Genomic DNA, 14,720 nt, shown 5'->3' with positions numbered 1-14,720 from the left:
TCGTCCCTGGCACACGAGCTTTAACCTTCGAGACGGAGACAGTTTGAAGGTACCAATTGCCAATCTCTCTCCAACCACATCCAGCCAAGCGGTATAGCCACCCCCCAGTGCCCTCCATCCCGTGTTCTTCGCTGTAGCCCTCGAGAACCGGGTTGCTTTATCATTATTACCACTCCGAGCCTAGCCCGCCTCACCCGTGCAATCCCAGTCCTCACCAGGGGACATCCACTTAAACCAGCTCCCCAGACCTGGGTACTGGCAAGGGGAAAATAAAACACCAACGCGTCCTTGACTTTATACTATTTTCTTTCTTCGACCCGTGCCTTATAGCTTCATTTTTTTTCACACGTCACGTCCATGTCTGACTAATGGGTCTTCTCTCTATGCAGCATCATCCACAGCACCAGCAACAGGGTCATCCGCCTTCCCAACACTTGCAACACTCGCGACCCCCGAGTGTAGTTCACCAGCAGCATCACACTCAACCTCACCAACCACCACAACAGCAGCAGCATCCAAGCGCGTACTCGTCCACGCATTCCCTTCCTCAAGGGTACCAAACCAGTGCTCAGCCGCCTAGCAATCAGGACAACCTCAACTACTACAACCATCCAAGCCCTTACAGCACACCTGGTGCCACAAGCGGATACACATCCGCAGGTAAGTTCTTGCTGGCTTGAGAGCATCCCATTTTCGAAGTTCGCGTTTCAAGACAGTCACTTACATTACGCAACGTAGATACCTCCGATATGATGGCCGCAGCACAAATGCCGAGACCTCCCTACCCTCCTATGTCCTACCATACGCCTCAATCCAACTCCCCTGCTTCAGTCGCATCGCCCTCGCAACATGATCAACACAGAAGCATCTACGGCCAACCCCCATCGCAGCATCTTCAACAATCTATGTACTACCAGCCGCAGAATCAATATCAGACCATGCCTCCTCAAGCTGCCGCCTCGCCCTATGCGCAACACGCGCCACACCCCCAACAGTCCATGACATCGCAGCCCACCATGATGATGTCTCAAACCGCACCCCAAAACCAAATGACGCAGCATGCTGCGCAACATGCGCACGCAGGAATGACCGGTAGTCCTCGGCCCAAAATCGAGCCTCAGGTGCCTCTGCAGCTCCAGAAGCCTCAGTCATCTCCGATGCAGCAGGCTCACCACCCTCAAAACGGCGGACAACTGCAGAGCCCAGGAAACACCACGCCCGGTGTCAATCCAAGCGCAGCACCGGGACCTATCCCCGCCACAACCCCTCTCGTTGTCCGACAAGACGGTAATGGTGTACAGTGGATAGCCTTTGAGTACTCTAGGGACAGGGTCAAGATGGAGTACACCATCCGCTGTGATGTTGAGTCCGTCAACATTGATGAACTATCACCAGAATTCAAGCAGGAAAACTGCGTCTACCCCCGAGCATGTTGCCCCAAGGACCAATATCGCGGCAACCGCCTGATGTATGAGACCGACTGCAACCGTGTTGGCTGGGCTTTGGCCGAGCTCAACATTCCCCTCAGAGGCAAGCGAGGACTTATCCAGCGAGCGGTCGACAGCTGGCGCAATAGCAACCAAGATCCCCGACTTCGCAGCAGACGAGTTCGCCGCATGGCAAAGATGAACCAGCGCAAACAGGTTCAAGCTTCTCCGCATCCCGGTGCGGCTCACATGCCCGGCCCCAGCGGGCCTTCAGGGATGCCTGGAGGTCCAGGACCCATGGGACCTGGTCCCGCCGCAATGGGCAAACCTGGTCTCGGCAGCATGGGTCAACCAATGCACCACCACCAGCCAGGAGCTCACCCTGACGGTACGGGACAAAGTGGAGGAGATGAAGTTGGTATGTTCCACCAGATGTGATTGATTTGAACGACACTCGTGTCGGCGTTTGCACATGGCCTTTTTAGCCTCCACGCTCCCATCTGCCTCGCCCCTTCACTACCCCTCAACTCATCGCACCGCACCGCATCATCAAAAGCTCTGCTTGACCAACGTTGTGTTGATTAATTGATACCAAACGCACTTTGTTTTTTTCCTTACTGTCTTACAAAATCTGTTCCTCCGCCGCAGCGGCTGTATCTACGTCTTTACTATCTCCATTGTTTCGGTTCGCGGTTCGAAAGTTTGGGAAATGGGTTTGTCATCTCCTTTCTTTGTGTTTTCACTGCCTGTCAAAGACGACATAGGCGGATGTTACTTATATCTATACAGCATGCCGCAGTGGCTCGAGGGATTATGAGGAACTCTTTATTTGTTTATTGGCACAGTTCTGTACATTACCATAAAGTCGCGCCTGCACAGTTGCTGCTGCTACTGTTAGTTGTTTGATTTGCTGCTGGGTTTTCGCGACTCTTAGACGAGTTCAATCTGCCAATTGGCTTTAAAAGTTACCGTTTGTCTTTGGTTGCCTCACTTAGATCAACCTTGCAAGCCTTATCCCTTCGTTCTGCTTTAATCCCTGAAGCTAGATACTCTGAGTTTGGTCATGTTTTGCATTTGCTGTCGCTACTGCTCATCCTATCCACGCCTTGTCATCATAAGCACTCACGAACTGAATTTGTATTTGGAGACAAGCTAACAAGAGATGTTCATAGGCGATGGCAATTCCTACGAACACCATCACCACCAAGCCCCTACCGCCCAGAACCCATCAAGTAATGACGATGTGAGACCAGCCCATGTCTTTACTGGGTACAATAATCAGCCTTATCCCACTAGTGCGCCAATGTCTCACATGGCTCCTCACTCTGGGGGCGCTGTCCCAGCCAAGCGCCACAGCAAAGCCAACGCTGATGAGCCTGACGATCTATTCCCGGATATCCCTGAAGCTAAGAAGCGAAAGTTTATCCTTGTCGAGGACAACGTTCGCGGATCTCGTCTCCGGGTCAGGGTCACCCTCGAGGGCGTCGATACTAATGAGATTCCCGACAGCTTCCGCAAGGGTGCCAGTGTCTTCCCCCGCAGCTACTTTCCCCGGGAAATGCAAAGTCCTCCCCCTAGTGCCACCGGCTCGCGTTTCTTTGGTGAAGATCATGATGACGATGGTACCGAAGAGACCGAAGGCCGTGAGTCTAGCCGCCGCGGTGTTAATAGGACTGGCAAGGAGATGGTCAAGGTTCCCATGGGCGAATCCTCAGGCGAGATTGCCATTCCCCGAATGAGGAAGTCGACCCGGGGCAGGGAAGTCCGTCTCAATGATCTTGGCTACCGCATGGCCTGGCTACAGAGCCGAGTCTTTGCGGGTCGGACCGTGTTCTTGCAGCGAGCATGTAAGTTGTCACGATCACTCTTTGGCAAATTGATTATTAACAACTTGTAGTGGACTGCTACCGTAACAAGACGCGCGCTGCTATTGAGAGTGTCATGCAAGACGTCAAAACTGTTGCCCCCCATTACGAAACTCGCGCTGGCAAGAGGCGATGGAATGAACGCGTGCGACGTGGTGCGAAGGAAGACGACGAATAAAACCTATCCCTTTACTCTTTGGCCTTGTTTTTTTTTATCAAACCCCAAGCTAAAACACTGTCCTTTTTGTTTTAAACATCCCCAGCTGCATCATCGATATTAGAGATTGGTTCTCTCATTGTTCGTCTCATATTCAACGATACCATTCTGCGATGGCATCCAATGGAGGTGTCTTCTCTCTTATTTACTACACCATTTTCTTCTCTTGACTTGTCGCGGTTGCCTTACCACTTTCTCTCGCATCAATATTGTTTTATCAAAGCTTACTGTTAGCTTTTCTCGCAAGCTTTGTTTTGTCGAAGGTGCTGGAGCTTAAAGCCTTTTTTGTCATCTAGTGGCTCCTGTATATTAATGCTACAAAGCAAGATACAAAGATTCCACAGGAATGGGAGCTACACATACAACAAGCTGCCGTTGTGAACATTAGGAATACCACATATGCTTGTTTGATCATAGCAGCAGTTGGTTCAGCCGGAGAATGGATTAATTACATATGGAAATGGAAGAAGAAAGAAGAAAGAAGGGATGATTTAGTGCTTCGGTATCGGCCAAAGCCACCTTTATCACAATACTGTGTATTTATCGTTGGGAAGAAAAAATTATATTGTCTTTGGCCAGTAATGCTTTGATACTTTTGTGATATAATAATACAGAGTCTCGTAACGTCGTGTCAAGAAAGATGTTCATCTGTGTGAGGAGAACAATAGACGAGAGGAAAGCTTAACACTCATGCTACCTCAAAGGAACATGTATCTCAAGTATGCAATGTATTGTACCATGCCAATTTTGTCTTTATTCTCACATATTCGCACTCTAGCGCAGAGGAGCACATTTCACATAGCTACTTGAGTTTAACAGCCACCTTGGTTCTTGGGCACTCTCCTAAGGAACCTAACATAGGTAGAAGTAACTGTATTCGTCAGGGCTGTTAGACTTGAGCTTATTCTAGAGAGTACATGGCTAGAAGCGCCTCTGTCGCTAGTATTCGGAGTCTTAGGTCTTATTTCTTCGTCACTTTTCAGATAAGTTCAAAGCTCTATGACGAGATGCTAATAGCTCGGGAAAGTTGGCCATCTTGAGTCGCATGGCTTAGTATGCTAGTGGTATGTCGTCGAATTTCCAACTCTGTGAGTCTTGCGCTGAGCCTGGATTCAGTTTCGAGAGCTGGCACGTGAGCCAGAATTCGAGAAAGCACTGAATAATCCTGGGTCTTCATTGGCTCAGACGATCTGGAGTTCTCTGAGTGCGCGCTTTCGTGAGGTTGCATTGGTCCAGGTGGGAGAGCATTGATAACCGCGAGGACAATGTCACAGGAGATCAGCCATTAAGATTATTGTACATGATAAAGATATGCCACCGTCTAGCTGGGACAAGGTGACACAAGGTGGAGTGCCAAAAGACCAACTGGTAATACTATATGGATATTAGGGAGATATTGTGAGAGATATTGTGAGAGATACATCCAAATACGAAGAGGAAGACGAAGAACAAACACCAGATTTTGCTGTGACGGCAGTGCCCAGGGCCGTGTCAAGGGTTTCGAACCGGTTCATTACTATGCATAATCTGAAAAATGAACGCAAAATACTCGCTCGTGGTTTTATCAGACATGAGCGAAGGGGGTCTAGCAAAGATAGTTGAGCTACTCACAGACATACCTCAAGAAAGAGGAGCCAGTCCGCGGACATTAATAAACCAGATAGTGAGATTCCTGTTTCCTTACAGGCTTACAACCGGTTTGACATTTCATTTGCACTAGAGAATCTAGATGATCTCGTTTGTATTCTTCTGGGTGTGGGCGCCATCAGAATTTCTCACCGTGTGTAAACCAATGATTGGTATGTTCACCTGCTATGGAGGTGCTCAGCTTAGGCACATTCTCAGGAGGTAGCATGCCAGATTCTTAAGAAAAAAAATCCCCAGACATGCAAGGCTACTCCAGAGAAACATAAGACTAGTAACCCAGATGTCATGCTGGACGAGTAGATAGTGACACCATAGGAACCCTGGGGAATTAAGATGACCTTCCAAGGCATTCAAATCGTAGGGAAAGGTAACCATCCAATTAAATCAACACTATGTTAAACAGTAACCGTAAAATCAATCATGGAAATATAACTTGGAAGAAGGAGTAGATACGTAGGGAGTTTTATATGAGATGCTGGCAAGGTTGTTGATGATTTTTGTCAGCACAAGCGGTGAAAGTACATATCGTGACTACAGTCTTGAGTCATAGTCATTCGCGGAACTTATTCAACGCTTCTGGTGAAATAAGAGGTACCTTAAGTGAAAGATTATTCAAGCCCCATATGACAAACAAAGACGGATAACGGGTTGTATCTGATATGTCAAACAAGATAGGCGGCAGAATTGCTAATGGGTCGCCACTTTATGAGTGGTAAAAAGAGGAATGACAAGTCAGAACGATAGGATGTATGTGTTTACATGGAGCTATTATTTATTGGCGCGAGGTTTTTAAGACTTCTTTTTCTCTTTCTTTTCTTTTTGGATGTGCATGGTCTGTATTCTCGAAACAAGCCAAAGAAATGCTAATACATTGATTGATCTGCGGGCAGGACCATATTCTTGACCGAATTGTGTCCCAGACTCATCTGTACAACTTACAGTTAGACTGATAAAGGTGTTTCGAAGATCATATTTGAAGTATGTTGTGGCCGTTTAGATTATCGGTGATTGTGAATATGCCAAGAACCGAACCTTCGAAAGAAGCTTTTCTCAGCCAAACCAAAGATTCGACACAACACCCCCTGTCATGACCAATATAGTGGCTTAGCTTCAGCCCGAGACCAATTCCCACCAAAGCCAAGCCACGTAGGGTCTTTCAGCTGAGTGAAAAGCATGTCACTGGAATGCGGGTAGTATTTTTAGTCCTACCTATCTGAGACCAGGGTCTCAGAGCTACAGGAACAAGAGAAATGAAGACGACAGTACTATGTCCCTTTCAGGTAAGTGCACTAGTTAGGTAACTCAAGTGCAAGGCAGTCACATTGTCAAGGCAGCCCGCAAGGCGTTAGAGCCTCCCTTTCACCCAACTCTTCCACAGCCCTGAGTTAACATCAGGCCTTTTCTTTTAACGTCGAATACACGTTATCTCACCATATAATCGTCTTGGATAAGACCACTGTATATTGCCGCTGGAAATATGGTCCGGACCCCTTATTACGACGGCAATCATCCGCCTCCCCTATTCGTCGCTGAACTTGACAGTGAGCCAGGACGTCCCGGTGATGCCCCATCTCATCATAGGCCAGATGGAACACCTGTGTTTGAGATGAGCGGCGAGCCAGTGCTTCCGCAGCATGGTCAAGATGGAAACCAATCTAGTCTTTCTAATAAGTGCCCGTCGTCCCTTCAGGCCCTGGGTGCGTCCAAACCAACACAACAAGGCCAAGAGGACCAGAACAAGCCAAGCAAAGACACATCCACTGCATCCCAATCTGTCATGGCCAATCCCTGGGCATACTTCGGACCCGAATCTTCGGATGATAAGTTAAAAGAGACGCAACGACCTCAGACAGACAACCGTCGCCCATCAGAGCCAGTGTACAGACCCTATCCTGGCGATAGCGATGACAGCCCTCCAGAGGTTCCTCGTGGCACACGGCCATCCACCAATCCTTCAAGCCCAGACCTCAAAAACGAGGACTATGCCTTCTATCCTGCACCGTTGAAACTTGCCCATCGTCCTGCCAATGCAACTTCCCCTCCTGCCTTCAAGGCGTATGTTCCTCCAGTGTCCCAGGAGTCATCTGATTTAGAGCCCAAGCCTTTAGGCCGGCCTGATAGGACCGACTCGCAGTCGCCAACGGCTCTAAATGCATATCGGCCATATAGGCCACATTCGACTCAGCCTCTTGCTTCATCTGTACCAACATCCAATACTCATCCTGCCACCGCGTCCTCTAATCAGAATGTCCCTCCTGCATCCCCTTCAAAGCCCCCAGAACAACAACCACCCGGGACAGTTTCCCACCAAATCACCTCGACAACACCTCCGAGCCACACTCCAAATCCTCCAGCTTCGGGTGCTACTCTGCCAAAGCCAGCTGCCAGTCTTCCTGCCTCCCCGAAGCCTCAAACGCAACAATCAGAGCCACAGCCGCAACGACAGTATGGCATTCCGAACGCTGCTCCGGCTCAACCAATGCCTCCATCTACGTCGACCTATCTTCCCTCCCCTGTGACCCCCTCAGTCCAGTTATCCTCAGTTGTTTCTTCACCGGCAACTCCTGCGACGAATGCTGGAGTTCCCTTCACTCAGCCACAATATGCTGCTCACGTTGCTGTCCAGACGTACGCCCAGACACCTGCATCTCTAGTTGATTCACCTTCATCAGTAGCATCACCAGGTCCATCTCATCATGCTGGAGTGCCATTTGCACAGCCGCAATATGCTACTCCGGTTCAAGCACATAATTTTGGATTAAACCAATCCAACATAACCGTCGCACAAGCCCCGGCATCTGTTATGCCAACTTCGGCCAGCAACTCATCACAATCCACTCCGGTTCAGTTCAACTATGGTGTGCAGCAGCCAACTTATTCATCTCCAGTAGAACCAGCGCAAAGCACTTTGAATCAAGCATCCCCTCACCTACCCGCCCCTTATCAACAACCAATTACATCCGGGCCTAAGGTACAGCAAACACACGCGCAACAGCCGAACACGAGACCATATGGTACACCGGTGCCGACAGTGATCCCACAATCACCCCCACCTCCATATGCGTCTCAGGACACCAGCTTTGGAGCTGGAGCGCAACAATCTGGACCAGGAAATCCCACGATGTATCAACCATCTCCAACCGGTCCTTACCCTCCTCAGCCTCAGTATTCTACCCAACCTACCTACGCTCCGGCTACTAGTCCCCCTTTACCGAGTCACTCAGGAAACAGCCTACAGCCTCCGGCTCTCCCTCCCAGGCCATCCTCATCGCAAGGCTTTGCTCCCACATCAGGTTTCGGTGCAGGTCCTGCTGGCTATAACCCAGCCAGCTATCCTCGTCCACCACAAACATATTTCGCACCTCCTCCTGCGCTGCCGCCACGGCCTGGCCTTGGAAAGCTAGCTGGTGGCGGCGGAAAGTTATTTGGCAGCAGCTCCGCAGATAAATGGCTAAAGAAGACGGGCCAGGTATTGGAAAGTACGTTGGCACCATATCTTCAAGGACAATCAGGACAATCGGCATCCTATCGACCGGGCTCCAATGGTTTGCAGGGACAACAGGGACAACCGATGCAGCAGGCACCAGGCCAATATCCCCCTCAAGGCCACCATTTCCATGTACCTCACTTGGCTCCTCAGTATAGGGGTGCTTCAGAATCGGGACGTCCACCACAGGGACCCAGCGCACCAGGATACTAGTTGATTCTGTGTATATAGCTCCCTTGAAATTTAGTATACTTTGGTGCCCATTTAGTTAGTCATGAGGGACCTAATTGTCATGGGACAACGAATTTCGTATGCATGCCTTTATAATAAACGAGAACAGGAGAGCGCAGCCTTAGCTCCTAAGCTCATCTAAGAGATTTGTCTCCTTCCTTATAAATATTGAGCACCTCATCGAAAATACACGGCTTGATTCTACAGACATAAAATTGCGGCCCTACTGAAGCTGGTCAACTATGACACAAGGAATAACATATCATAACGGGTACTTATCGATAGAAGGCTTTGAGCGATATTTCTTCTGTCTTCCATTGGGCGAACTCAAAGCTCTGTACCAGCTTCAACGGAGTTTAAAACATGCTACATGACTTTTACAAGATCTCAAAACGATTTTACAGGTTCACTCCTAAGTTGGTGCTCTGTTTGATCAGTAAATAGGTAATGTATGTGATCTAGTTAGTGACCAAAACTGATCATTTACTGAGAAATAGGAGTCTATTCAAAATAATTGCTCAGTAGACTACCCTATCGATAAGAAGAATTATATGTTGGGTGACATCATCATGAATTGACCACAGGCATTGCGTCATGAGACCAGATCTGGCTGGCTCCTTTTGCTGTTGAACTATGGTCAAACATCAAGTATGGGTTTCCATGATAGTAATAAAGAAATTCAGATGCCCGTCTCCTATGGTTACCACAAGCTCGGTTGTATTGAATTACGGAACTGAAGCCAAGAGCATTCACACTCACATTGACTTACTTGGCTTGTGACGGTGAAAGCGAGTTGATGTCTCGTAGGTAGATATACCTAGGGCCCTCAATATGACAGCGAGCTGCAAATTGTGACACGTATAAAGAAGAACCTTACTACCGCCTGCCAGGTTGAGAATATTGCCTTGGTATTATTTTAATCAGATGGTGGGAGACTCAACTACTTCTGCGGAGGATGATGAAATATTTAGTTATGGCTGAGGAGCTCGAGAGCGGAATGATTGGGGGCGGCATTGACCAAACCTGATTCATCTGCTGTTAAAATCCTCATCTGGCGGCGTCTGGCTTACCTAGTGCCTGTCACGCTTTCAATGTGTTTCATCTTTAACGTCGGGCGTACAAACTCAAGTGGTGAATGGAGACGCCTTCATTCTTGGGAAATCAAACGTGCATGTCATGGAGAAGAAGCTCTTGTAGTTCTGGGGCCAAGGAAGCGTAGCGAGATGGTGATTGTCACAGGGGGTACCTTGGGTATGGTCGCACCATATAACTACCTTACCCATAGCAGCACAGGGCAGCTATTTTCAGCTCACTGACATCCTGCAAGCCATCACAGACCCTGGCGTCTCGATACACGCAGCCGGTGGACAGGTGAGGCAGATTACACGGCGTCGCTCCTTAATTATCATTTGAGACTCGCACTGCTGTAATCAGCCGGGCTATACGGAACAGCACCAAGCCTGAGTGAGCCATCCATCATGTGAGCTTTGGAAGCGCGGTCACCGTGATATTGACGTATTGGAAGGTGCTGCAAGTCAGTTCTCGTGACATTCTTAATGCAAGAACCCTGAAAGCCCATGTACGTAGCGCCCTTTGCAAAAGGCAGACATGAATTAAATAATGTGTGCTATGGATTTGTTGAATGATAAGTCGGTGAGCATGGTGGTATGGTCACGAATGGTCGGTTCCGAAGGTAAACGAAGGACGAACAATATCTCAGCTTTGTAAGGTTGAAGAAGAAGAAAAAAAGTTGGAAGTGAAAATCCATCATTCTAATGTTAGTTGGCTGTACAAGTCCAACAACTAAACTGCCAATACGGCCATCTATTTGTCATTCTCATATATTTCATGATAGAAGTTGTTTTCATATTTTATTCTCGGCTTAGTCTTCTCTCACTCAGTGCACTAAGATTTCTTCCATGACTTGGTCTAGGCGCTAGAAGAATTCTTTGCCTCTAGCGGAGATGCCGTCTGCTGTGTGGTTGATCGGTTTGCTCCGAACCGTCTCTCCATTTCTCTGTCATATAGTATGATACCTAGTTACCACATAAGAGAAAGCTGAACATGCTACGAGACGAATCAAGGGAATCCATGCAGGTTCACCAATATTTCGAATTATCTCTGAGCTGTTATCACCTCTCTTACCGCCCAGTTACAGCTCGCTCGCTCGCTTGCTTGCACCCCTCACCGGGGAGGCTGAGCCGGAGCTGTGCAATTCGTTGTTTTACATAGGTATCAGGCTTTCAAGGCAGATAATTGAGGCCGGTCAGAATAAGCAAACAACGGAATACGCGGATCAAGAAGATTGGGCAGTAGTTATGTCCTCCTTTGCCATTCTCTCCACCATGAATTAAAGATGTACTCGACGGCAGTCCATATATATCTATCACCTCTTGGAGCCAAGGACGGCGAGACTGATATTATAGAAATAACGGGAATATGCATCAATGTAACCAACAGATAGGCTTCATACTTTCAGTCCCATGGCGTCAATATCCATAGCCCTAAATCGGTGAAGCAGATTACTCATCTCAACGGTTCCAAGAAAACACATCAAAAAACCTCGGAATGTCTGTCGTTGAAGACATATAATACATTCTAAACATCGTGATGGTCTTGGAAAATATTGTATAAATTGTCGGGCTGTCCTGTGATTGGCAGGCCTTTTTCCAGATCGTCATTGCAAGGGCGGCTATTGACATTGGCGATGGCCTAGCTTAGTAGTGGGCAACCCTCAATGTGTTGGGATGTCAGGATGATGATACCTGGAGCATTATCCGTGGTAGTTACCCGATTGCAACATGATTCAAGAAACAACCGAATCGGGGACCCGAGTCTAATGGAATTATGAGGTACTACCTACATGTAGGTCAGTGCTGAGAGATTTTTAGGTCTGATACTTGGACTACCCCGGCTGGAATATGTTAGCAGTGATGGATGGTAGAAGACGTGTACCGAGGTCATGCAAACAGCAAGAGAGAAGCAAACAGCTTGAATGATTGATTCATCATGAAACACCTGGAGCTGCCTTTGTACATAGTGAGACTTCGATTCATGCACTTCTGAGCCTTGACTCTGCGCCCTGTCTGTAACTCGTCTTATTCCACTGTCTTGGCCTGCCAATTGTTGCCTCATCCCCCACTTTGGGCCGCATTCAGGTCCAGAAGACGACGGGACCTGCCCTTGAATAGTCCTAGACGGTGAAGACTGAATGGGAAGTGAGCCAGGGAGCGGCCCCATCGCATTGGGGAGGGAGTGCGCTGTGCGCTTGTCCAGTAGACGCCGAGCCCCCTGGAAACGAACCGCTAAGTTGTGGCTGATCCAGTGAGAAGCGCCTAATAAGGCGGTCGAAGGGCGCGTCAGGGCCCATTCATAGGCTCTGGTTCTAGTCCATCCATGCTGGGAGCCTCCAGCTGGGATCACCCGCCACCCGCCCTTCAGACAAATTCCTTTCCCCCTTCCCCAAATGATGGGCTGGGCTGGGCTGCTTTTCACTCACCCTCAGGCCTCGCTCTCCCCATTCTCCACTTTTCTTATTCACTTGCTCTTTCCTACCCGCCCCCTTCCACATTCATTCCCATTTCTCCTCCTCAGCCTGCCATTTTCTCCCATCCCACGACGCCCTTCCGCCATCTCTTCTCCTAACATCTACCTACACCCACTGTCATCTCGACGACGACCTCGCGACTTTACGTCTGCCATAGCTGTTTAGATTCTCTTGGTCTTTCTTTCAGATTCAACAAGAACCCTCAGGAATTACCGGAGCCACATAGTTCTCGAGAATCTTGACCGAGTTTTTAACTCCTAGCTATCCCCGATTCTCACCTAACCGACGCCGTCACCTCCCAAAGATCAGCCTGCACGCGTTTTGACCGCCTCCAAACGCACACGATTCTCTTGCAGGTATGTTAGCCGATCATATTTCCTAGACCGAAATGTGTTTTTTGTTTGGTTTTGTATCAACCGTCTTGTTCGTATATTCATTCTCTGTCATTTGGATGCACCGACTCATGCCTACGCGGGCTTTTCTTGATACTGCATGAGGCTTGTCGGGCGAGTCGCTCTTACGTCGAGTTGCGTCGGGTTTGCCTTGTGGCGTTGCCCACCGCCCTCAAGCCTGATTCTTCTCCGACCCAGTTTTGCCCCTCTCATTGCATGCATTGCCGCCTTTTCTCATTTGCTTTCATTTATCTACTTTTCAACCGAACCTAGACGTTGCTGACTCCCCCTATAGCCAACGAAGGCTTGCAGATCACACAAACTTGTACACTTGTTCATCCGTTTTTATTCCTACGGAACGGAAAACCATCAACTTTCATCATGACGACCATGGTACGTTCGCCATCTCCAAGGTCTCGATTCAGGCTCCGGTGCACAACACCTCCAAAACGACGTTAATCATCTTGAGGCACCATAAGCCCTTTTTGATCGCCCGAGTTACTTGTGCCGGAGCTTGAGTAGAGGCAAGGAACATTATTGCAGCATTGGCTAACCCAGTCGGGCAGGATCTTCGCGTCGGTAACAAGTACCGTATCGGTCGAAAGATCGGTTCAGGTTCTTTCGGTGATATCTATCTGGGCACCAATATCATCTCCGGTGAGGAGATCGCCATCAAACTTGAGTCCGTCAAGGCCAAGCACCCGCAACTGGAGTATGAGGCTCGTGTGTACAAGTCTCTTGCTGGTGGCGTTGGAATCCCGTTTGTTCGCTGGTTTGGTACCGAGTGCGACTATAATGCCATGGTTCTCGACCTTCTCGGCCCCAGTCTGGAGGATCTCTTCAACTTTTGTAACCGAAAGTTTTCCTTGAAGACGGTTCTTCTCCTGGCCGATCAGCTCATTTCTCGAATCGAATACATTCACGCCAAGTCTTTCATCCACCGAGATATCAAGCCCGACAACTTCCTCATGGGTATCGGCAAACGAGGTAACCAAGTCAACGTTATCGATTTCGGTCTTGCCAAGAAGTATCGCGACCCCAAGACTCACTTCCACATCCCCTACAGAGAGAACAAGAATCTGACAGGTACTGCGCGCTACGCCTCCATCAACACCCACTTGGGTGTCGAGCAATCACGACGTGATGATATGGAGTCCCTTGGTTACGTTATGCTCTATTTCTGCCGCGGCTCTCTCCCTTGGCAGGGCCTGAAGGCCGCCACCAAGAAGCAGAAGTACGACCGCATTATGGAAAAGAAGATGACTACCCCTACTGAGGTTCTCTGCCGTGGATTCCCCAATGAGTTCGCAATCTACCTCAACTACACTCGATCTCTTCGATTCGACGATAAGCCTGATTACAGCTACCTCCGCAAGATCTTCCGCGACCTCTTTGTTCGTGAAGGTTTCCAGTATGATTATGTTTTCGACTGGACAGTCTACAAGTACCAGAAGAACGCGCAGGCTATCGCACAGGCTGCCGGTCAGGCCAACCCTGAAGACGAGGAAAAGGCCCGTGCCAGCCGTACCAACGCCGCTACTGCCGGCCAGTCTGCTGCTAAGCCTAATGCCATTCCCAGCACTCGTCGCAAGATGCTTGAGCGAGGCTCCGGTGCTGGCGTCGATACTCCCGACACCAACCGTGCCATCGGTGGAAGCGACAGGATGTGAGTGATAAGTAACGCCTATTTTTTCTAGTCCCTCGTAAGGAATCTTTTTCCTTCGCGCGTGTAGTGTGTTTTTGTACCGCTGGCCGAAGGGAGATTTGCTGACAACTATGGCTGACTCAGTGGACGATAAACAGGCTTCGCTCAGCTTCAAAGGGAGCGGGATATGCCTCGGGCAGCTATCGGCCGAAATGATTTCTAAACCGATCACTCCTCTCTTTTTGGGATTCTCACTCATGGC

The 14,720-nt window shown here is 48.9% G+C and overlaps 2 protein-coding genes across 2 annotated transcripts; both read left to right on the top strand.

Moving 5' to 3' along the window:
* Positions 1 to 368: 368 nt before the first annotated feature.
* On the top strand, positions 369 to 3,470 carry FOBCDRAFT_275837 (uncharacterized protein; the record flags this gene model as incomplete). Its single annotated transcript, XM_031186006.2, has 4 exons — positions 369 to 660; positions 739 to 1,845; positions 2,600 to 3,274; positions 3,325 to 3,470. The coding sequence occupies 4 exons, from the start codon at positions 369 to 371 to the stop codon at positions 3,468 to 3,470; spliced, it is 2,220 nt and encodes a 739-aa protein (XP_031037141.2).
* A 9,284-nt stretch (positions 3,471 to 12,754) lies between these two features.
* FOBCDRAFT_226595 (kinase-like domain-containing protein) lies at positions 12,755 to 14,639 on the top strand. Its single transcript, XM_031186015.3, has 3 exons — positions 12,755 to 13,206; positions 13,380 to 14,516; positions 14,617 to 14,639. The coding sequence occupies exons 1-2, from the start codon at positions 13,195 to 13,197 to the stop codon at positions 14,481 to 14,483; spliced, it is 1,116 nt and encodes a 371-aa protein (XP_031037150.1). The 5' UTR covers positions 12,755 to 13,194; the 3' UTR covers positions 14,484 to 14,516; positions 14,617 to 14,639.
* The last annotated feature ends 81 nt before the right edge of the window (positions 14,640 to 14,720 follow it).

This window comes from Fusarium oxysporum, chromosome VI (genome assembly GCF_013085055.1).
Source record: "Fusarium oxysporum Fo47 chromosome VI, complete sequence".
Lineage (NCBI taxonomy): Eukaryota > Fungi > Ascomycota > Sordariomycetes > Hypocreales > Nectriaceae > Fusarium > Fusarium oxysporum.
This window is presented reverse-complemented; position numbering and strand designations above follow the sequence as displayed.